We start from the raw sequence: 23,127 nt of genomic DNA on the forward strand, positions 1-23,127 counted from the left end.
CTTTCTGTCTCATATTTGTGTCTTGAATATATTCACTACATGAATACACAAACTACCCATTTTATCTTAGTCTACTTCTTTCTTCTCTCTTTGGGCCTGAATAAAGACCAGAAGAACTGATAGACAGCTAAAGGATATTGCAAGTATCATTACTGGAATTGGGAGATTCCACAGAACAATCTGAGAATGATCTCATCAAATCCAATGAGATGAGTTATTCTGAGACTAATTCCTATAGTTCTAAACTAGAGACTTTTTTTTTTAATGGTGGACATTGTTTTTATTGTGTAAATAAGCAGTTTTTAAAGTATATTTAAAGAAATGAAACATAAGGAAGTACATAGGCTGTCAAGTATGTGGGGAAGTGAAGGTCATGTAGTTTCCATGTGGAGCCCCATAAAGATTTTATTATAGTCAATTTTAGAGAAATTTATCCTTGGTCAGATGAAGGTTTTTTCCTTTATTCAGCAATAGCTAATAAGTGCCTACTATGTGCTAGGTGCTGAAGATACAGAGATAAATAAGACTTAGTCACTCTAAGCTGAAATTGCCCAGCATATGAAAGTGGAGGAATATTTGTAGGTGATTTTGATGTTAAAGTATTTTTCTAACATCACCTAGAAGTAGAAGATGGAGTTATGAAGCTCTCTACCTCTCACCTATAAGTTTTAGAGTTGGTTGCTATTTTGGTGTAAGTCTCTTTTGCTGTTCCTCTTTTAACTGCAGATCTTTTTGAGACCAGCACTCACATCCAAAAGGGCAGTTGTGGTCAAAAAGAAGACAGCATTTTAAGGAATTCTGATCAGAACCAGATTCTTTTTTTATTTTTTTTTTTATTTTTGAGACGGAGTCTTGTTCTGTTGCCTAGGCTGGAGTGCAGTGGCACCATCTCAGCTCACTGCAAGCTCTGCCGCCCAGATTCTAGCGATTCTCCTGCCTCAGCCTCCCCAGTAGTTGGGATTATAGGTACGTGCCAGAACGCCTGGCTAATTTTTGTACTTTTAGTAGACAATGGGGTTTCAGCATCTTGGCCAGGCTGGTCTTGAATTCCTGACCTCGTGATCCACCCGTCTCGGCCTCCCAAAGTGCAGAACCAGATTCTTAACTGCCACAGACTCTTGTATTATGTAATTTATTTTATACGAAACACAAAGCACTTGATTTGCTTAACTGATGTACTTGATCATATATAAAACCTATATTTTGAGAAAGCGTTGCTCCTTCAAAGGAATCAAGTGATAGCAAACACTCAGTCCTGTTCCCAGGTTTTCCTCACTGTTCATGTTCCCTTTGTTCTTGCAGGGGGAGAACAAAAGGGGCGCGGGCTAAAGTTTGTTCTCAATGCAAGTCAATCATTAACCAACAATAATTTACAAAAGAACTTTGTATTTGCTGTAATCATTAAATTTAGTTACTAATCCCAGGAAAAAGGGTTAGTCCTTCCTAGTTTGTAGATTAGCAAATAGAGACGAATAATTGAATCCTATTTTAATCTTTTATCTGCAGTAATCTGGCTTCTTATTACTGGATATATTTGCATTTTACCTCCAGGCCACGTTAGTTCTTAGATTATTTTCCTCATGAACCTTATTTTGTTTTGCTTCCTTTCTGCTTCGATTCTAATGTCACATTGCATACCTGGATGTAAACAGCAGTCAGTTTCTCAGATCAAATAGGGCCCTGTAGCAGCTTGGAAGACACAGAAGACACACAGACATAAAACTGTATTTATTATCCAGGGACTGTCACTACAAATTAATTATGTTAATGAGGCCATCAAAATCTATGGTAATCTTTCAGGCTTTGCTGTTTGATACCAGATACAGCACATGAGATAATAGTGTGTCTAATTGTGCCTAGCCAGTATTGGTATTTAATAAAACTTTGTCATTGAATCTTTACAATCTTTTTTTCACCTTATTTTGAAGACTGTTGATTAAATATCTCCTTTTTTTTTTTTTTTCTGCCAGATGAGGGTTTTTTCTTTCATTCAGCAAATATCTAGTAAGTGCTTACTATATACTAGATGTTCTTAGGGTGACACCTCTGACAGAATCGTGGAAAGAGGAAGAAATCTAAATGATCAGTTTGAGGCTTTGACATAGGAGATAAGGAACAGGACATTGATATCCTGTTAACAATTACTGAGCTCTTATCAATATTCCAGCTTTTGTTCTAAGGCCTTTGCATGTATAATATTTATTTAAGCCTCAAAAAAACTCTCAAGATAACTGCTGTTGTTATCTTCATTTTATAGATAAAAAGCATAGAGAGGTTAAGTAACTTGCCCAAGTTATACAGCTACTAAGTGCCAAAGCTGTGATTTAAACCCAGGCAATTTGGCTTCAAAACCTGCATTCATAACTATAACACCTTACTGTCTCTACTTTCCATGGTGCCAGGCACTGCATTAGGCTGTCCTTTTGTATGACTTAATGCCAAATTCTCATATCTATGCAAGGCAGTATCAATATTCCATTTTTATAGGTGAGGTAACTCGATGCTTAAAAGAAGTTAATAACTGGTTCAAGATACATAACTAGTCAGTTCCAGACCTGGGAACTTACTTCAAGCCAATGAGGAGTCCACTGCCCTTCTACTATTCTAGAAAAGTAAGGTTTACTATACTCAATTTGATTCAACCATGCTATCACATCCTTCCATTATGGGTAATAGGAAATTGACTGCACTAGGTTAAATGTTCTATAATAACAGTAGCAGTATCATTGTGTGTTTATTCGCAGTGTTTGAAAGCAGTTGCCACCATATACTATCTTACTTGTATCCCCGTCATCACCCAAAGCCTTATAAGATACGTAGAAGGCAGAAGTGAGTTTGTGCCACAGGATGAATAAGGACTTGTCAGAACTGAATATTGTTGACCTTTATTCTAACTTAGTTTGCATATAACTGACCTTGATATGAAGAGAAAAGGCAGTTTACATTGGTCATCATTGCTGTCACCCATGTTAAGCAGTTCAGGCCTGAAGTCAAACTGGTAGTCTATAGAATGTATAGAATGGCCTTGTTCTTTCTTGATAGGCAAAGGTGTGTCAGTTACCAATTATGTAACAAACCACTACAAAACTTAAGTGGCTTAAAGCATATTAATAATTTTTTAAAAGATTTTGTCAACTGTTTCTTCTGCTGATATCACCTGGGATGGTTTTACTAATCAATTCTTATATTTTTGCTTGTTTCCTATTTTTTAATTTAGCTTTTATTTTGATTAATTCCCTCGTTATGCTTTCTTTTGTTTGTGTTTTTGGTTTTGGGCTTTTCTTGTTGTTCTTTTCCTTTTCATAAGTTGGATATTTGTTTTCAGTCATGTGCAATCATAGAACTTCATATGAAGTTTTTTCCTTTTTATTAACTACCATATAACATAAGTTCTATTTTGATATCCTCCTCAGTTTGGGGGTTATTCAAAATGTTATTTAATTTGGAAGTGATTGTTTTAGGAAATAGATTCATTTTTGAGGCATCAAGTTCTAATTCTATTAGATGTACATTGTGTTTTGTTTTATAGGAGACTTTGGGTGTACAATGGTATTTGACTAATCTTTTTTTAAAAAACCAGTGGTAGACAATAGATGTTATTCAAGCATGTAAAACAACACAAAGCACACATACAGACAGGACATTTTTTAATGGTTTCCTTTCAGAAAGTTTATCTTGACATAAAAGTGCACTTCACTTGCTCTCAATTCAAACATTTGTCTTCATATTTCTAAATACAAGTGTTTCTGGAAAGTTTTTTTTTAAACATAAAGTTCAATAGATAAAATCCTGTTTCACCACTGACTTCTATTACAAAAGCACCCATCCAGCTACCCAAAAAGGAAACCCTAGTTAATTAATAGTATTTAGACAGAAAGCTTTCAGATAGGGCTTAACCCTGTGACAACCAGCAGGCTAGAGTTCCTGCTTTGCTCTACCTGACGAAATTTGTAATCCAGGTAATAGTGTACTTCAGGACATTGCAGTTGTCTTTGGATTCATTTCAGTTTCTTTTGTCTGTACAGAAGAGACCTCTAGCACTTTTGTATGGAATAGTTACCTTTGATTCTCTCCAAAGTGTTACAAAGCAGGTTTTTGTTTGGTTTGAGAATTACTGGCCGGGCATGGTGGCTCATGCCTGAAATCCCAGCACTTTGGGAGGCTGAGGTGGGAGGACTGCTTGAGCCCAGGAATTTGAGACCAGCCTGGGCAACATAGTGAGACCCTGTCTCTACAAAAAATGAAAACAAAAATAGCCAGGTGTGCTGACATGGACCTGTTGTCCCAGCTACTTGGGAGGCTGAGGTGGGAGGATCACTTGAACCTAGGAAGTTGAGGCTACAGTGAGCCATGTATTCTTCATCCTTCACTGTATAGCATGATATGGGAAGATCCTGCCATTTCCTTGTTGTTGTTTTGTTTTTTGTTTTGTTTTGTTTTTTTAAGACAGGGTCTTGCTGTGATGCTCAGGCTGGTCTCAAACTCCTGGGCTTAAGTGATCCTCCCACCTTGGCCTCTCAAAGTTCTGGGATTACAGATGTGAGCCACCACTCCTGGCTGCTCCTGTCACTTCATTTGTTTTTCCAGAAAATTATGCATTGTGGTTTTACACTATGAAGGAAGTCATGGAAAACAGAAAGGTATTAGACATGATCCCATTTACCCCATATCTTATACTCCATAAAAAGTAATAAGGCAAATACAGCAGTAATTCTAAACTTGGAATGCTCATGATCACTATCATAAGAGAATGTGTATTAAAGAAGAAACAGTTAATTTTCTACCTGAACAATATCAAGGACAGTTTTAACTGGTTTCAAGTTGGACTGAACTAGACCAACTCTTAGCTACTCTAGTTCTAGCCATAGAAATTAGATTGAATGGAGAAAAGGATTAAAATAAACCTTGGTGGCATGTTGACTTTGAAGTGTTAGAAAACCTGGAAGTGTACCAGAAGTCTTCCATGCTGTGATAAAATCTGAAGCCAACATGAAAGTGGAGTTTAACTAGGGAAAGAGGATGGAACAGTGGTTGTCAGAGTGTGGTCCTCAGACCAGCAGCATCACCCAGAAGCTTGTTAGAAAGGCAGATTTTCAGGCCCCATCCATGATCTACTAAATCTGAAACTCTGGTGAGGGGGCCCAGCAGTCTGTTTTAATGCTTTCCCAGGGATTCTGGTGCACACTGAAGTTTGAGAGTAACTGAGACAGGGGGAAAAAGTGGGACTAAGGACTCCAGTATAAGGTTTGTAAGTTTGAAGACAACAAAAAGAAGTCTCACTGTTGGAGGGAGCCATGGCAGTGAAACTTCCATAAAAGCCACAGGAGGAGTGAATTTCAAGGAGATAGTGTTGTCCAGTTCTATAGGAAATTTAGTTCTGTTTGGGATATTTGTACCACTTCCAAAGTGAGACCTTGTGTTTGCCTCTTACCTTTTCTGAGCCTCAGTTTGTTAAGATGAGTCTGGCATCATGTTCTGCCCCCAACTTCATAAGGTTTTTGAGTGAGTCACATTAGATAGTAAGCCTAGCATGGTAGCACACACCTGTAGTCCCAGCTACTCAGGAGGCCAAGCCAGGAGGATTGTTTGAGCCCAGGAGTTCAAGACTGGCCTGAACAATATAGCAGACCCTGTCTCAAAAAAAAAAAAAAAAAAAAAAAAATAGTAGATTCAATGGCATTATCAAAGTAAACAAAGATTCATGAAGTAACTAATCTTTCCGTTACCATAACCATGAATTCTGGCCATAATTCTTTCTCTCTTTCTCTCTCTCTCTCTCTTTCTTTTTCTTTTTTCTTTTTTTTTGAGACAGAGTCCTGCTCTGTTGCCCAGGCTGCAGCGCAGTGGCACCATCTCCGCTCACTGCAACCTCCACCTCCCGGGTTCAAGTGATTCTCCTGCCTCAGCCTCCCGAGTAGCTGGGATTACAGTCATGTGCCTTCATGCCCAGCTAATTTTTGTAGTTTTAGTAGAGACAGGGTTTTACCACGTCGGCCAGGCTGGTCTCAAACTCCTGACCTCAGGTGATCTGCCCGCCTCGGCCTCCCAAAGTGCTGGGATTGCAGGTGTGAGCCCCTGTGGCCGGCCAGTTCTGGCCATAATTCTAAAACCAAACTTTAGGACTAAAGCTCTCAAGAAGACTGGTGTTTTTGTTTTTGTTGTTTTTATTTTATAACAATGCTCCCATGTACTTGCATGAGTTAAATGCTGGTAGAGCAGATACTAGAGGATAATGTAACCTGCCTGGATATCAAGTACATACCAGTCCTCGGGGACTGGCATAGATGGAGATGCCCCATTTCCTGAATATACATTTTTTTGTATCTTCTTACTTGGAAATGTGACAGTTAAGATAGCTGAGTCAGCATTTTAACTGTTTATTAACAGTGGAAACAGATGGAATTTGAGTCATATTTCTGGGAAGGCAACAGATTCCATACTGATAAGAAATTTTGTGTTCCCTTTTTGTGGGAATTGTAAAATGATAACAAATATCACTATGATTTAACAGATGGAAAAACTGAAGTATACAGTAGTGATGCTCAAGAGGGGCACTATGCACAGACAATGAAATTTACCACCTATGCAGTATGATTTGATAGGTGTTTACATTCCTCAGGGTCACAGATTTGGTCCCCTGACAATCTGCCAGCATACTTGTAATTCCTGTTGTTCACAGTTACTCTTTCGGGGCCATCTCAAGGTTCTCAATAAATGCCTCTTTGAGTGATTGAACAAACAAGATACTAAAGACATAAACTCCCTTAAATTGGATAGCTGCCTTATCTGAAAAGTGTCAGATTATCGACTCCAGCATTATTCTGAATATATGTATATGATTTAACCCATTATTAGCTACTACTTAGGTGCAGGGTTTTGATGGAGTAGTATCCAGTAGGCTGATGTTTTGTGTAGTGAAGATGTAGGAAAATGCTAGAGTTTTAGAGCAGTGCCTTTGGCTTCTAGGATCTTAGGGAAAGTAGGAGATGTGATACGCTTAACTAACCTGGATGCCACGTGAGATTTATTTATTTTTGAAACAGGGTCTAGCTCTGCCACCCAGGCTGCAGTGCAGTGGCATGATCACGTCTCACTGCAGCCTGGACCTCCTGGGCTCAAGTGATCTTCCCACCTTAGCTTCCCAAGTAGCTGAGACCCCACCATGCCCAGCTAATTTTTTTTATTACTATTTGTAAACATGGGGTCTTACTTTGTTGCTGAGGCTGGTCTCAAACTCCTGGGCTCAAACGATCCTCCTGCCTCAGCCTCCCAAAGTGCAGGTATTACAGGCGTGAACCACCATGCCTGGTCTGCATGAATTTTGATATATCAAAAGGAAGTAAATAAGATGGGAGAGATGCACCATTCCTGGGTTTCTGGAGGTATTGAAATACAGGCTGATGTGTAGAGTGGCTGGAGCAAACTCCTATTCCATCTCCTTGCTTCAAAAACTCATTTAACATATTTTCCTTGGATAGAGAATGTGGCATATTAAACTGATAAGAACAGATACTACACTTGATCTTAGCCAAAAGGACAAGTTTCACTGGAGTAGCCTGCAGTAGACCTGGACTTTCTCCTCTGGAGACCACTTAGGAGGCTACTTTAATAGGTGAAAAGATGATAAGGAATTTAAAAAGGAACACTGCAGTGGTAACAGAGAGGCAGGGACTGATGGAAATATTTCAGGAATAGCATGGAAGATAATACTCCATATCACCTGCACTGTGATACACTCTGGCAAATGGGACACGTGGGGGATCGGCTTCCTAAGCTATCCCAGTAATTTACACACCTGTTTGTTTCTGTGCCCATGAAATCGCCAGTGTCTTTAAGGTAAGGATCATACATTTTTATCTCAGTGTTCCTAGAACCCTTTCAATGACACACTGAAAGGTGGCCTGTATGGTTGCTGAATCATTGGAAAATAGACATTCATAAATAACTAAAGATTACAGGTTATCTCACAGTAAAATCATTAGCATTAAAGGCTCAGTAATGACTGATAAGACACTACACTGATTACATTTCAACCTAATCTTTTTAGCGATTTGTTTTTAAAAGTCTCCATTAAACTGGTAAATTCCTCATCCCACAAATAGCCATAGAGACTGGGGTACCAGCTTCAAAATACTTTTTTTTTTCTTTTTTCTTTTTTAGCCAAAGTCTTGCTCTTGTTCCCCAGGCTGGAGTGCGATGGCGAGATCTCGGCTCACTGCAACCCCGCCTCCCGGGTTCAAGCGATTCTCCTGCCTCGGCCCCCCAGTAGCTGGGATTACAGGCGCCTGCCACCACGGCCGGCTAATTTTTGTATTTTTTAAAAAATAGAGACGGGGTTTTACCATGTTGACCAGGCTGGTCTAGAACTCCTGACCTCAGGTGATCCACCCGCCTCAGCCTCCCAAAGTGCTGGGATTACAGGACGCCCACCCAGGCCACCGCGCCCAGCCTCAAAATACTTTTTTCCTTAGCTGTTTTTATCGAGTGGCCAGGTGCCTATGGGGGTGTTCTAAGAAGACGTTAGTCGGGACCCAGAACGTGGGAAGTATTGGTTTCCGTATCGATTTGGTGATCGTAAACTGATTCGAATCTCTGAATCCCAAGTGCACGCCGAATTTACGGAACCAAAAACGCTCTGACGCCCGCATTTATGGGCGGACGCACAAGTATGTTACGATGGCTCGATTGCTTTTGCCTAGCGGAAATCATTCAGTAAGGACCAAGTACTAAATAACCAAGGAAAAGGAAGTGAGTCAAGGACGTACTCCTCTTGGTGACAGCGTGGGCCGCTGAGATTTGGGAGTCTGCGCTGGGTCCGCTTGGAGTTCTGAGCGGATGGAAGATTTCAGTCATGTTTGCACCCGCGGTGATGCGTGCTTTTCGCAAGAACAAGACTCTCCGCTACGGAGTCCCCATGTTGGTGAGTGGAGTGAGGAGGATCTTCCGCAAGGGGTGGGACCCTCCTCCTCGGCAGGATCAAGACCTGGGAGGGAATCTGGTGAAGTTAAAGGGGGGGCACTCGGGCTAGGAAGGGGCTAGCGACGGGCTGAGAGCTTTCCTAAAAGCTCTTCTACCAGTCTTTTCCTACCCACACCCCGCACTTCCCCGCCGCTGCCCTCCACTCCCAGTTGGATCTCAGGTGTACTAGGATCTGTCTGCTTGTGAGCGTGGCATCTTTCCCATCGTCGAACGCGGTCATTGTTACTACCCTTGATTCACAGTTAAGTGAATTGAAGCTCAGAGAATTCAGTCAGAACCACAGTTTAAGCCAAGTTTGGATGATTACTAAGCTTGCTTCCTCGCCGCCAGCTTAGCTATATTTTGACGATACTGTGGATCATTGGGACTAGATGTATTCCATTTAACTGTACCAATTCCTGGTATCTTTCTGTTTCATCTTTCTAGTTTGTGAATTAGCTTAATTCTTAAGAGTTGTTGTGATGAACTGATAACACCTTGTGAATAAAGTGTTGAGTACGGTGCCCGCCACATTGTAGCCAGAATGGTTGCTGTGTTATAATTTCTTAAGCACGTTGAAAACAGCTTCCGTGTTTATATGGCTGCATCCAATTCCACACTGAGTTCCCTAAGGATGTCATGAAAATGCAGGCTGAGGCTGGCTTAAGATAACCAGAGTTGAAATCCAGATGACTCTATTTGCTTTTTGATCACGGACAATTTATTTTGCTTCAGCAAGCCTTGATGTGTTAGTAAATGAAATAATTGAAGCATATGAACAAAAACTGCTTTCTTTTAAATACAGAGAAGATTTTTATTTTGTATGAATATTGGCACAGATGAAATGACCAACTTTTCCATTTAAGCAGACTAAAGGAAATAAGTGATCTTAGAAAGGTAATGGGTATTTTACACATTTTTGAAAAATACAGATTCATCAAATTTGGATTTTAGGAATCTCCAAAAGATTCAACCATTTAAAGTATCTGGGCCAAGCACGATGGCTCACACCTGTAATCCCAGTGTTAGGGGAAGCCAAGACAGGAGGATCGCTTCAGGTCAGGAGTTCCAGACCAGCAAGACCTGTGTCTCCAAAAAAAAAAAAAAAAAGTTCAATTTGTTGTTTTTAGCAAATTCAATATTAGTATATTCTTAGTTATGGACCCATCACCACAATTTTAGAACATTTTCATCACCCCAAAAAAAGCATCATAACTAATAGTAGTCACTTCCCATTTCTTCCTACTTCTTATGCTGGCCTGGTAAACCACTAATCTACTTCTACTCGTAAATTTGCTTATTCTGCACATTTCATATGAACACACTAATACAACATGTGGGTTTTTTGTGACTGGATTCTTCCACTTAGAATGTTTTTAAGGTTCATTCACATTGTAACATATATCAATACTTCATTCCTTTTGATGGATATAATTCCATTGTTTGGATATATTTTATCAATTGATGAACATTTGGGTTGTTTCCATTTTTTACTATTATGAATAATGCTGCTATGAACATTTATGTACACACTTTGTGTGGAAGTATGTTTTCATTTCTCTTGGGTGGGGAATATACCTAGACATGGAATTGCTAAGTCATATGGTAACTCTGTGTAACTTTTTAGTCTGTGCCAGATGTTTTCCAAAGTGGCTGCATCATTTTACGTTCCCACCAGCAATATATGATTTTCAATTTCTCCACATCCTTGCCAACACTTGTTATTGTCCATCTTTTTAATTGTTACCCTTTCTAGTAGGTGTGAAGTGATACCTCATTGTGGTTTTGATTTTCATTTGCCTAACGACTTATTGTGTTGAGCATCTTTTCAAATGTTTATTGGTCATTTGACTATCTTTTTGGAGAAATGTCTGTTCAAATCCTTTGCCCATTTTTAAATTGGACTATGTTTCCTTTTATTGGACAGAAGTTTCTTTAAAATCTGAAACCAACAAATCTGCCAGTCTTTGTTGAGAGGCTCTGCATGCTTTTTTGGGCATGGTTTCAACATTCAGCCATGCAATTTACAGCTCAATGTATAGCTTTCACTTCTTACTTGCTCAGAGCTTCAAAATTAGTCATAAGTTGAGAATTTAGGGCCTTCTTAGGTCTTTCTTGGGCATATACATTGCTCTAGGCATGTACACAGTTCTGCTTATTTACATGACTTTCTAAATTCTCAGGAATATATTTGAGCTTTTCAGGGTTCTCTAAGGACACCTTATTCCTATTATCTACCACATCAGACAGTCATAATGTTAAACAATTACCTCTGAATTTTTTTGTTTTTTGACAAACGCTTCCTAGAAGTCTGTTCATACTAGTTGAGCTCCAAGTCAGCTAAACTAAAGACAGCTTTGTGAATAGTATCTTCCAGGAACTACCAGACTGCTGGAATGATGACAATTCTCACGGAATGGTGTTTTAAAGAGCTCCAAGCTCTCTACCCTCTCCAGTTGGTGCCAGGCTTTACATCATGTTTGCAGGCTGTTGATTTTCATGGTTGTTACGGAGCTTGGGTGGAGGGGTGAGAATATGGCAAATTAAAAATGCCACCAAGCTAACTGTTGTTCCTGAGATTCAGGCATTTTTTTTAGGTAAATACTGTGCACGTTGTTGCAAGTTTTTGCTTAATTTTCAGAGTTCTAAAAAAGTTTATTTGACAGTTTTTTACAAACATTCTCACTGTTTTTGTGGAGGAAAGAATTTTGGAGATACTCCACCATGTCATTGATATCACCCTTTGGTTCTTCTTTATGTCTTCTATGTCTTTGGTGAGATTTTCTAATTTTCCATTTGTTTCAAGAAAATCTGTTGTTGTTTGAAGTATTTTTATGATGTTTCCTTTGAGGTCTTTGTCATCTTTGTCAGATAATTCTAATCTCTGGTTTTTCTCTGTGTTAGCATCTCTCCATAGCCTTTTTAAAATTCAAGTTTGTCTTAGTCCATTTGTGTTGCTAGAAAGCAGGGGTCCCCAGCCCCTGGACCACGGACTGGTACTGGTTTGTGGCCTGTTAGGAACTGGGCTGCACAGTAGGAGGTGAGAGTAGGTGAGTGAGCATTACTGCCTGAGCTCCACCTCCTGTCAGATCAGAGGTGGCATTAGGTTCTCACAGGAGCACGAGCCCTATTGTGAACTGCACATGCGAGGGATCTAGGTTGCATGCTCCCTATGAGAATCTAATGTCTGATGATCTAAAGTGGAACAGTTTCATCCCCAAACTGCCATCTTTTCCCCCCACCCCCGCCACCATCTGTGGAAAAATGGTCTGCCATGAAACTGGTCCCGCATGCCAGAAAGTTTGGGGACCACTGTTGCTATAAAGGAATACCAGAGACTGGGTAATTTATAAAGTAAATAATTTTCTTTTGGCTCATGGTTCAGCAGGCTGTATATACCGTGAAGCACGGCACCATCATCTGCTTCTGGTGCGGGCCTCAGGCTGCTTCCACTTGTGGCAGAAGGCAAAAGGGAGCCAGCATGTGCAGAGATATATGCCAAGAGAGAGGGGAGGGTGGTGGCAGGCTCTTTTTGACAACCAGCTCTCAAGGGAACTAATAGAGTGAGAACTCACTCGTTACCATGAGGACCTCATCAAGCCATTCATGAGGGATCTGTCCCTGTGACCCAGACACCTCCCACTAGGCCTTCCCTCCAACATTGGGGGCTAGATTTCAACATGAGGTTTGGAGGGTCAAGTATCCAAACTGTCCTAAAGTTGTCTTCCTGGTTCTTGTCATGACAATGGAATTTTTATTGTATCTTGAATATTTTAAATATTACGTTAGGAAATGATATCCTATTTAAGTCTTCTACTTTAGCAAGATGTCATCATGTTTAACTTTAGGTAGTAGCCTACTATAATATTTTGGGCTCCCTTTCCTGGCGACTTAGGTTCCAGATTTTGCAGTACTAATCTGGTCTGCTTTGTTCACCTGGTGGTACTGGAATTCGTGCTTGATCATGTCTGTATGGAATGTTGTAATCAACATATGCTTTTAAAGGCATAGGATTGATTAAGATTACAAAATAAGTGAATAGAGAAGAAGAGAAAACATTGTGCCCTGAGGTATGACAACATTGGAGAGTTGAAGTATACAAGAGGAAACAATCAAGGAGACTAAGAAAGAGTGACTCTGTGGCAAAAGAAAAACCAGATATAAGGGAAGAGGAGGAGAGTGTGATCAACTATATGAAATTTTATTCATGAAATCAGATGAAAATAAGTTAACCACCAGATTTAGTAATGTGGATGTCATTGATGGTTGGAATGGATCTAAGAGAGAGTAGGAAGAGCAGCTAGTATAGGCAACTCATTTGAGAAATTTTCCTGCACACAGGAACAAAGAAAGAGGTTGGTATCTGGTGGGAAAGTGGTGTCCAGGAAAGTTTGTTAATGAGATAGGAGAAATAATAGCATTTTTATGCTCGATCCTGCAGTGGTGAGCAAGATTTTGATGATACAGGAAAGGAGAGAATTGATGAATCAGTGTCCTTCAGTAGGTAAGAGAAGACTGGAAATAAATGAAGACATTTAGTTAGGAGTGTGGATTCTATGGTAACAAGCAATAAGTGTTGCAATGCAATTCAAACACTACACACACACATGCACACACACACACACACACACACACACACACTATGCATAGTCCTGCACAAAACTCCCCTAACTTCCTACACCAGGTACAACCCCAGGATTCTCAGACCACATGTGCTTCTGACCAACTGGTTAAAAATGTGGGTATTTAAGCTACCCCCTCAGATTCAATAATTTACTAGAACTACTTACAGAACTCAGGAGAATACTATAGTTATGATTACAGTGTTATTATAAAGGATACAAATTAGGAACAGCCAAAAAAAGAGACTCATATATCGAGGTCCAGGAGGGTCCTGAATGCAGAGCTTCTGTGTTCTCTCCCTATGGGGGATCAGGGCATGTCACCCTCCTTGCACATTGATGTGTTTACCAACCAGGAAGTTCAACCAAGTTTCAGTGTCCAGAATTTTTACTAGGGTTTCATTATATAGGCATGGGTGATTGAACCATTGGCCATGTGACTGAACTGTCTGCAGCTCTCCTCTTCTCCCTTGAGGTTTGCAGGTTGGGTTGATATCACATAGCTCAAAGTCCCAGCCCTCTAGTCACATGGTTGGACTTTTCAGCATGGCCTGCCTGTATCTTTTTGTTGAAACTGAGACAAAAGTTATTTTGCTTATACAAATAATTCTTAAATTTTGACATTGCAGGTATTAGCTACTTATCTATAACAGATATTTTTCCTGATTTGTTCTCTTTTGATTTTACGTTGTTCTTACTTCATTTATTTGTCAGCATTGAAGTTTTATTTATTATTATTATTGTTGTTGTTGTTTTAAGAGAGGAAGTCTTGCTGTGTTGCCCGGGCTGGTCTCAAACTACTGGCCTCAAGTGATTCTCCCACCTCAGCCTCTGGCGTAGTTGGGATTACAGGGATAAGCTACCATACCCACCCAGAAGTTTTAAATTTTTATGTGGTCACATATACTTGGTTTTGAAATTTATAGCCTTTGATGATGAAATCTTGTGATGGGAAAAAAAAATTAAATTCATAATCTCAAGGTTTTGTTGGTATTCTCAGCTTCAAAATTATAAAGATTTATGTTTTATACCTTTTAATATTTAATTATTTCATTGGTAATATAAATATATTTATTTAAAAAAAGGAAGGTAGGGGCCAGGCACAGTGGCTCACACCTGTAATTCCAGCACTTTGGGAGGCCAGAGCAGGCAGATCACAAGGTCAGGAGTTCGAGACCAGCCTGACCAATATGGTGAAACTCTGTCTCTACTGAAAATAGGAAAAAATTAACCGAGTGTGGTGGCAGGCACCTGTGGTTCCAGCTACTCAGGAGACTGAGACGGGAGAGTTACTTGAGCCTGGGAGGTGGAGGTTGCAGTGAGCTGAGGTCACACCACTGCACTCCAGCCTGGGCGACAGTGCAAGACTCCATCTCAAAAAAAAACCAAAAAACATATATATATATATACTTCTTACGTAAATATTGCCACTTTTTTCAAAAGAAAAAAAGAAGAAATCTCATGAAATTTACCACACTTCTCAGTATGCAGTAACCTTAAAAGATCCCCAAGCTGTCACTGCTACTTTATCATGTCATCCAAAAATCTAATTAGCTTCACGCCTGTAATCCCAGCACTTTGGGAGGCTGAGGCGGGAGAATCACGAGGTCAGGTTATATATGTGATTAAATTAAAAAGAAGGTAGGGATCAAACTTTACTTTTTTCCAAATGCCTACACCTTTCAGCTTCAGAGTGAGGGATTAAAGCTAATTAGATATTTTTAAGACGGTCTCACTCTGTTGCCCAGGCTGGAGTGCAATGGCACAGTCTTGGCTCACTGCAACCTCTGCCTCCCGGATTTAAGCGATTCTCCTGCCTCGGCCTCCTGAGTAGCTGGGACTACAGGCGCGCGCGTGCCACCACACCCGGCTAATTTTTATATTTTTAATAGAGATGGGGTTTCACTGTATTGGCCAGGCTGGTCTTGAACTCCTGACTTCGTGATTCTCTCGCCTCGGCCTCCAAAAGTGCTGGGATTACAGGCGTGAAGCTAATTAGATTTTTGGATGACATGATAAAGTAGCAGTGACAGCTTGGGGATCTTTTAAGGTTACTGCATACTGAGAAGTGTGGTAAATTTCATGAGATTTCTTCTTTTTTTCTTTTGAAAAAAGTGGCAATATTTACTTAAGGAGTGAAGATGTCATTTATTTGACCCAGAAATTCCATTACTGGATATTGTTTCTCCAGTATATGTGTGCAAAAACAAATGTAGTTGGGAGGCTGAGGCAGGAGATCTCTTGAACCCAGGAGACAGAGGTTGCAGTGAGCTGAGATCACGCCACTGCACTCCAGCCTGGACGACAGAACGAGACTCTGTCTCAAAAAAAAAAAAAAGAAAAAGAAAAAGAAATACATTTGTGTTAGAGAGAAAATGTATGAGTAAGTAATGCACATAAAATAATGTATGTAATATGCATTATGTTTATATATCTATATAGAATTATATAACATATATGTAATTATAAAAATATCTTATGTATGACACACATACAAATATAAAAATATCTCCACTGGGCGTGGTGGCTCATGCCTGTAATCCCAGCACTTTGGGAGGCCAAGGCAGGTGGATCACTTGAGCCCAGGAGTTCAAGACCAGCCTGGGCAACATAGTGAAACCCCGACTCTACTAAAAATACAAAAATTAGCTGGGTATGGCAGCAGTTGCCTGTAATCCCAGCTACTTGGGAGGCTGAGGCAGGAGAATTGTTTGAACCCGGGAAGTGGAGGTTGCAGTAAGCCGAGATCGCTCCACTGCATTCCAGCCTAGACAACAGAGGGAGACTCGGTCTCAAAAAAAAAAGTACAGAGCAGTATTATATACTATACGTAAGTATCAATTCCTGGGTTAAGTAAATGACATCTTCACTTCTTAAATAAATATTGCCATATTTTTCAATATAGAACAGGACTGGGTAATTTCTCGAACATAGCTGGAAAGGTGAGGACAAGTGAGAATAGGGTGGAGAAGTTGCAAGAGAGATTTATAACCAACATGGAAAGCACCGTGGAGGCTTTAGAGGTGGGAAGGCTTTGAAAGTGAGGAAGAACGAAGTGCCTTTTCTTGACATAGCATGGTCCTTGCTTTTGAAGGTTTTGGGCTCAGAAGTCCTCCTTTTCTTCTAAGGAGTAAAGAGGAGAGAACAAGGACAGGGACAGAAACTGGCCTTGCATGGGTTGTAGGGCTGCTTGTTTGGCTCCCTGATCTGCTAGAGCATTTCCAGCTGATACAGGATTGTCCGGGGTTTGGTGGCCCCTGCAGTGAATGATGGTGACTTTCTGCGGGAGCCTGGCAGCTTGAAGGAGCTTGCTGATGAGAGAGCCATTGATGACAGGAGTGTTTTTTGTAGTTAGGAAACCCCATTCTTTCCAGATAGACGAGTGTGAGAGTACTATATGGAACACTGAACGAGAATCTGAATATACGTTAATTTGTTGTCCGGCTACTAGAGTGAGATCTCGAGTGAGAGCAATGAGTTCAGCTTTTGGGAGGGGGTGCCTAGGGGGAGCGGATTGGCTTCAGTAGTATGTGTGTGTCGGGGGGTGACACTATACTATAGCCAGCATGCTGGCATCCTTGACGTAGGAAGGAGCTGCCATCTACCAACCAAGTAAAGGAGGCATCTGGAAGGGGTTGGTCTGTTAGGTTTGGAAAAGGTATAAGAAAGGTTTGAACAGTGTTCACACAGGAGTGTGTAGGGTCCTGGGCAGTTGTAGCTTCAGGTAAGAGCGTGGCCGGGTTTAGATGGGAGCTGGTTAGCACGGTGATTTGGGGGGTTTCTATGAATAGAGCATACAGTTGGAGGAGCCGGGCAGCACAGATGAGACAGTACACTGCGGTGAGCTAGCATGTCTTTGATGTTATGGGTTGAATAAACTGTTAGGTTGGCATGGAGAGATCATTTTAGGCTTTCAAGGATGAAGACAGCAGCTGCCTCCAGTGCTTGGAGGCAGGCAGGCCATCGAGAACTGTAGCTTCAAGCTGTCTGGAGAGGTAGGCGACAACTGGGAGGGTGGGTCCCTTAGACTGGGTTAGAACACCTAGTCCAACTCCACACGTTGGTCGGTATCGAGGGAGAAAGGTTTGGTGAGGTCTGGGAGAGTGAGGACGGGGGCTGAGGTGAGAGCCTTCTGGAGTAGATGGAAAGGCTGGGTAATAGGCTGTGCAGGGTTTGAAGGCTCATGGAGAGGGCCTTTAGTGGCTTGGTATAATGGTTTGGCAAGTAGAGCAAAGGAGGGAACCCAGAGCTTAAAATATCCCGCTAGTCCTGGGAAAGAAAGAATGTCTTGCTTAGTTTGCAGAGGTGGGAGGGACTGTAGGAAGGATATGTGGTCGGTTGTGAGTCCTCAGGTTCATGGGTTAAGAGCTAGGTCTAGATAGGTGACTGAGGGAGCTTATATTTGTGCTTTCTTAGGGGAGACCTGATACCTCTGTTCTGCCAAGAAGTTTAAAAGAGAGAGAGCATGGGCATTGCAGTCTCTGAGAGGCGCTACACAGGAGCAGATCATTAACACGTTGAAGGAGAGTGGACGGTTTTAGGGATAAGGTACAGAGGTCATGAGCAAGGGCCTGTCCAAAAAGATGGGGGCTGTCTCTGAAACCTTGAGTTAGTATGCACCAGGTGAGCTGACATGAAGGGTGGGTGTCGGGGTTTTCCCACGTAAAGGCAAAGAGTTTTTAGGAATCACTGTGTAAAGGAATTGTGAAAAAAAAGCACCCTTTAGGTTTAGAACAGGAAAATGGGTGGTATTGGAGGGAACTGTGGAAAGTATATGGGTTAGGAACTACTGGACATACTGGGAGTACAGCTTGGTTAATGAGCCTGAGGTCCTGGACTAAGTGATAATTTCTGTCTGGCTTTTTAACAGGTAGAACTGGTGTGTTAAAAGGGGAGTTTGTTGGGTGGAGTAGGTGACTGGCGAGGAGGTGAGAAATGATAGGCTGTAGGCCTGTGAGAACTGCTTGAGGGACGGGACACTGCTTCTGTGACAGGAACTGGGTGGGCTCTTTAAGGGTAATACGGACGGGGGGTGTAGTGTTCTGCAGCTGAAGGTGTGGAAGTATCCTAAACAGCGGGGTTAACTAGGATGGGGGATAAAGTAAAGTTGCATGTTTTAAGGTGGGAGGTTGGAGGAGTAGAAGAAAGGTGCCTCGAGGGGTCTGGGTTGATGCGTTGGGTACTATGGGGAATGTGGAAGCTGAGAGTAGTGTGGAGTTTTGAAAGGATGTCTCTGCCTAGGGGCGGAGTTGGGCATGAGGGCAGGACTAAGAAAGAGCGAGTGAAGGAAAAGGTGTGCAGGGAGCAGAAAAGTGGAGGGGTGGCTCAGGGTTTGGAGACTTGTCCGTCAATTTCCACAACAGAGAAAAGGGAGGACTGAGTGGGTCCTGAAAAATTAGGTAAAGCAGAGTAGTTTGCCTGGTATTAATTTAAAAAAACATACTGGCCTACTTCCACCATCAGGGTTACCCTTGGCTTGGATGCAGCGATAGTAGTTTCCGGGGCATCCGTTTCGGGGCACCCTCAGTCCTCAGCAGCAAGGCCAGTGAGATCCAAGTAGGAGGTTTGATCGGCTCTGGAAGGGATGGGGGCGGTCCTTGCAGGGGCCGCTCACAGTCCAACTTCCATTGGGGTCCTCCGCAGAGGGGGCACAGCCTGGTGGGCTTACCTGGATTTGGGCATTGTCTGGACCAGTGGACTTCATTGCCGCACTTGAAACAGGTACCAGGTGGAGGTAGGTTGCTAGGAGGCTTCCGTGTGGAGCTGCGGCCCTGTGGGCCTGCAGGGCCCCTGATGGCGGAGGCAAGCATTTGAAACTCCATCCGTTTTTGCCTTTTATTTTCCTCATCATGATTGTTAAAGACTATGAAGGCTAAATTAAGAAGTTCTTGTTCTGGGGTTTGAGGGCCGTCGTCAAGCTTCTGAAGCTTGCACCGAATACCCGGGGTGGACTGGGAGATGAACCGAAAGTTTAAGATAGGGGTTTGTTCTGAGGGTTTGAAGGGGGAATGGAGGTTAAGTTAACAGGCAGTGGAGTTTAGGTAGGGGCGTATGGTGGCAGGATGGATTTACAAGCCTTAGGAGAGGGCAGTGGGGGAAGATGAAGGGTACAGGCAATACTAGAATTGTCCTGAGGAAGGGATGGTGTAGGAAAAGAAGTGGATACAGCTGACTGGGAAGATGGCAGCTGAGAAGACAATGAGGAGGCTTGAGGGGGTTAAAGAAGACAGTTGAGAGGAAAAGGTAGGGGCTGGGAGGGGTGGACAGCAGTCAACTGGATCAAACAAGGAAAAAGAGGTAGAGTTGGGAGGAGAAAGGTGATAGGGCGGTAAGAATGGAGGGGAAGGATTTGAACAGGTAAGAAGAATTGCAGAGGTCAGGTTGTGATCTGAGTGGAAAAAGGCATGGACAGAAGGAATTTCTCCCCATTTTTCCAGTCATTGGCAATAATTGCTTAAGTCAGTTAAAATTATAAGGCTGAATGTTCTATTTGCGGGCCATTTGGACCCATTATTTAATTGGTACTGTGGCCAGGCTGTATTGCAAAAAAGATAAAGTGCTTAGGGCGAATATCTTGCCTGAGGCCTAAGGTTTGCAGATTTTTTATGAAGCAGCCTAGAGGGCTGTTGTTTGGAATGCAGAACCGGGAGTTTCCCATAACAGAGGGTAGGCTCGGGAGAACAGGGAAAAAGGAGCCCGTCCTGGAGAGAGATGATAAAAGGAGCAATTGTCACCGCTGCCAGGAACAGGATCAAATGGCTTAGAGGCATCCCCCTAAGACCAGATGATCAGCGAGTGCCTGGCACACGCCGGAGCCTTCTTGGACCAATGTCGGATTTTTGGACCAGAGAAACTAAGAGAGGCTCTGTGGATTTTTCCTGTTAAACCAGGATTCTGGGGAAACTTACCAGTAGGTGAGATCAGTGACCAATGTGCATGCACAGAGAAGCAACTAGAGACCAAGGAGCTTCCTTTGTCTGGCTGCTGTGGCTTGCTCTCTGGGGTGGAGGGGTAGGTCCATGGGGGATGTGGATCAGAACCCCTCCTGGGTTTGGGCACCAGATGTAAGGTTCTTGTATTGGTTCAAACCCTGAGAGCGCACCAACAGACAACATGAGGTGGTGTGTTTTAATGAGTGCCTGGGCGCAGGTGGGCTGAGGCCTAGACAAAGGTTTTATAGTCCCCTGTAAACAGGAAGTGTCCTAGTCTGACGTAATTGCTATGTTGTATACAATGGCCTCTTTCTCAGTCTTCAGGGGTACACATCTTCTTGCCGGCTCTCTTCCTGCTTCTGCTATCTTGCTGGCGCACGCTGCTGGCGCAAGTAGCCTTGCGCCTTGGGACTGGGCCTGAGAAGGAAGGAGTTATTCATCTCCTTAAGCTTTCAGGTCCCAGGGAGAATCTTACACTGTTCATCCCTGCTTTGAGATGCCAGGGAAATCTGCAGGTGTCTTCTGAAATCCAAGTCCATTCTAAGCTTGTTTTATAAGAGCGACACACAGTAAGTAATGATGAGTGAGTTTCTCCTTGTGGTCATGAACTTTTGTAGCAATACTGAAACCATCTTTGTAAAATTATAACTGAGGAAATTCTGACAGTGAAAGAGATCAGACCTGACTGACTCCATCTTGCTTCTAACCTGTAAGCTGCCCTCGTTCATTCCTGGGCATGGGCTGAACTCACTTTGGGAAGGAATTCAGTTCATGGTTTGACTCTGAAACAAAATTAGATAATAGCCCTTTCCCAAAAAGACCCCCTTCTTGCCTGGGGACCAGTCTGCCTTTGCAGGACTAACAAATTAGCTACAAGATTAGAAATTACGGTTTAGGGGTCATGCAGCCTCTGGCTCCAAGAGTCTGAACCTCCCCAAATTGCTCCTGGGGATAACATCCCTATTATAAAACCTGACATCAGTTCTTGAGATATTTTGCAGACCCTGCACTGGATGGATCAACTGACATTACCCGGATGGGTAATTGGGCTCAACCAGTTCTGCCATCCCACCCAGTGACAGAAAACAGCAAGAAAAGCTCACTTCGCACCCTATGATTCCATCTCCAAACTGACGAATCAGCACTCCCCACTTCCCAAGCCCCTACCCACCAAATTATCTTTAAACACTCTGATCCCTGAATTCTCGGCGAGACTGATTTGAGTAATAATAAAATTCCGGTCTCTGCACAGCCAGCTCTTCAATTCCCCATTGTAATTCCCCTGCCTTGATAAATCGGCTCTGACTAGGCAGCATGCAAGGTGAACCAATTGGGTGGTTACAATTCTTAATTATGAAGTTTAAATCTTTTGAAAATATTGTGCCTCAAAGAGGTGCCAGCAAAAAAATGAAAGTGATTCTGTATATCGTAAGATGATGTTTCAGAATTTTAGTATATAGTAAGAATTTGAAAACTTTCTTTACCTGTGATCTGTATAGCTATATTGTACCTGGGAATACAATGTGATATAGAGACTATTCTGCATTAATCTTTCATGAGATTTCTTTATCACTTGGTAAGGTAATGAGGATTCCAATTGGCTTCTTTTGAAAAATTATAAAATCAAAAGAATTCTGGTTTTGAAGAAAAAAAAAAAGGTGAGTTTTACTGCTGGGTTTACCCTGTGTAATCATGGTATTAAAAGAAACAAAAACCTTATGCAGCACACCAACATGGCATAAGTTTACATATGTAACAAACCTGCACGTTATGCACATGTACCCTAGAACTTAAAGTATAATACAATAAAAAAAAAAAAAAAAAGAAACAAAAACCTTAAACAACAAAAAAATAATTTTATAGAGTTTATTTGAACAAAGAAAATTCACAAATCAGGCAGCACTCAGAACCAGAAGTTGAGAGAGCTCCATTCTTCAATATGGGCAATGAGTATAGACAAAACAGGAAAGTGAAGTAAATAAATAGCTTGATTGGTTATAGCTAGGCATCTGCCTTATATGGACATGGTCTGATCAGTTGATCAGGTTTCAGTTTCTTTACTTACTAAAGAAGATAGCATAGCAATGGAAGTACAGAGACAGCCTTGGGCAAAATTTAGGTTAACAATGGGCAAGTCATTTAGTTGGCTGTGCTTTTATTTCCTCATTTGTTGAATGGTTTTTTTTGTTTTTGTTTTTTCTTAGCAAAAAACAAAAATAGGTCTATTGTAAGAGTCAAATAACATAATGCTTGTTATGATGTCGTTTAAATCATAAGGTCAAATACAGGTATAAGGTGACGATTTTGGTATTTGGTAATGATATGCTATAATGGTTTCCTAGCCAGTATATACTGTATTTACTCTATAGAATTTTTGTATAATGTGCCTCTAATTGTTTAGATAAGCAATCTATAGATAGGCTGAATTTGAATTCTGCTCTTCTGTTTTGCTTAAATGTTTCCTTTCTTTGTTTTAGTTGCTGATTGTTGGAGGTTCTTTTGGTCTTCGTGAATTTTCTCAAATCCGATATGATGCTGTGAAGATTAAAGTAAGAAATATAATTAGAGTTTGACATGTGTCTGTCTATATGTATGTTCTCATTTAGGAAAATTGT

At 41.5% G+C, this 23,127-nt stretch overlaps 1 protein-coding gene and 1 non-coding gene across 2 annotated transcripts in view; one reads left to right on the forward strand and one right to left on the reverse strand.

Moving 5' to 3' along the window:
• Positions 1-7,352: 7,352 nt before the first annotated feature.
• Positions 7,353-7,548, reverse strand: LOC115898005. The gene has a single exon (XR_004057771.1). It is a non-coding gene; the product is annotated as a U2 spliceosomal RNA (small nuclear RNA).
• An 898-nt stretch (positions 7,549-8,446) lies between these two features.
• LOC104663768 (cytochrome c oxidase assembly protein COX16 homolog, mitochondrial) overlaps positions 8,447-23,127 on the forward strand; it is a 32,837-nt gene continuing 18,156 nt past the window's right edge. The window contains exons 1-2 of the mRNA XM_010365101.2: positions 8,447-8,920; positions 22,990-23,061. Coding sequence (XP_010363403.1) covers positions 8,852-8,920; positions 22,990-23,061 — 141 coding nt within the window. The 5' untranslated portion in view covers positions 8,447-8,851. The remainder of the gene's footprint in view (positions 8,921-22,989; positions 23,062-23,127) is intronic.

The sequence above is a fragment of the Rhinopithecus roxellana genome, chromosome 5 (assembly GCF_007565055.1).
Source record: "Rhinopithecus roxellana isolate Shanxi Qingling chromosome 5, ASM756505v1, whole genome shotgun sequence".
Lineage (NCBI taxonomy): Eukaryota > Metazoa > Chordata > Mammalia > Primates > Cercopithecidae > Rhinopithecus > Rhinopithecus roxellana.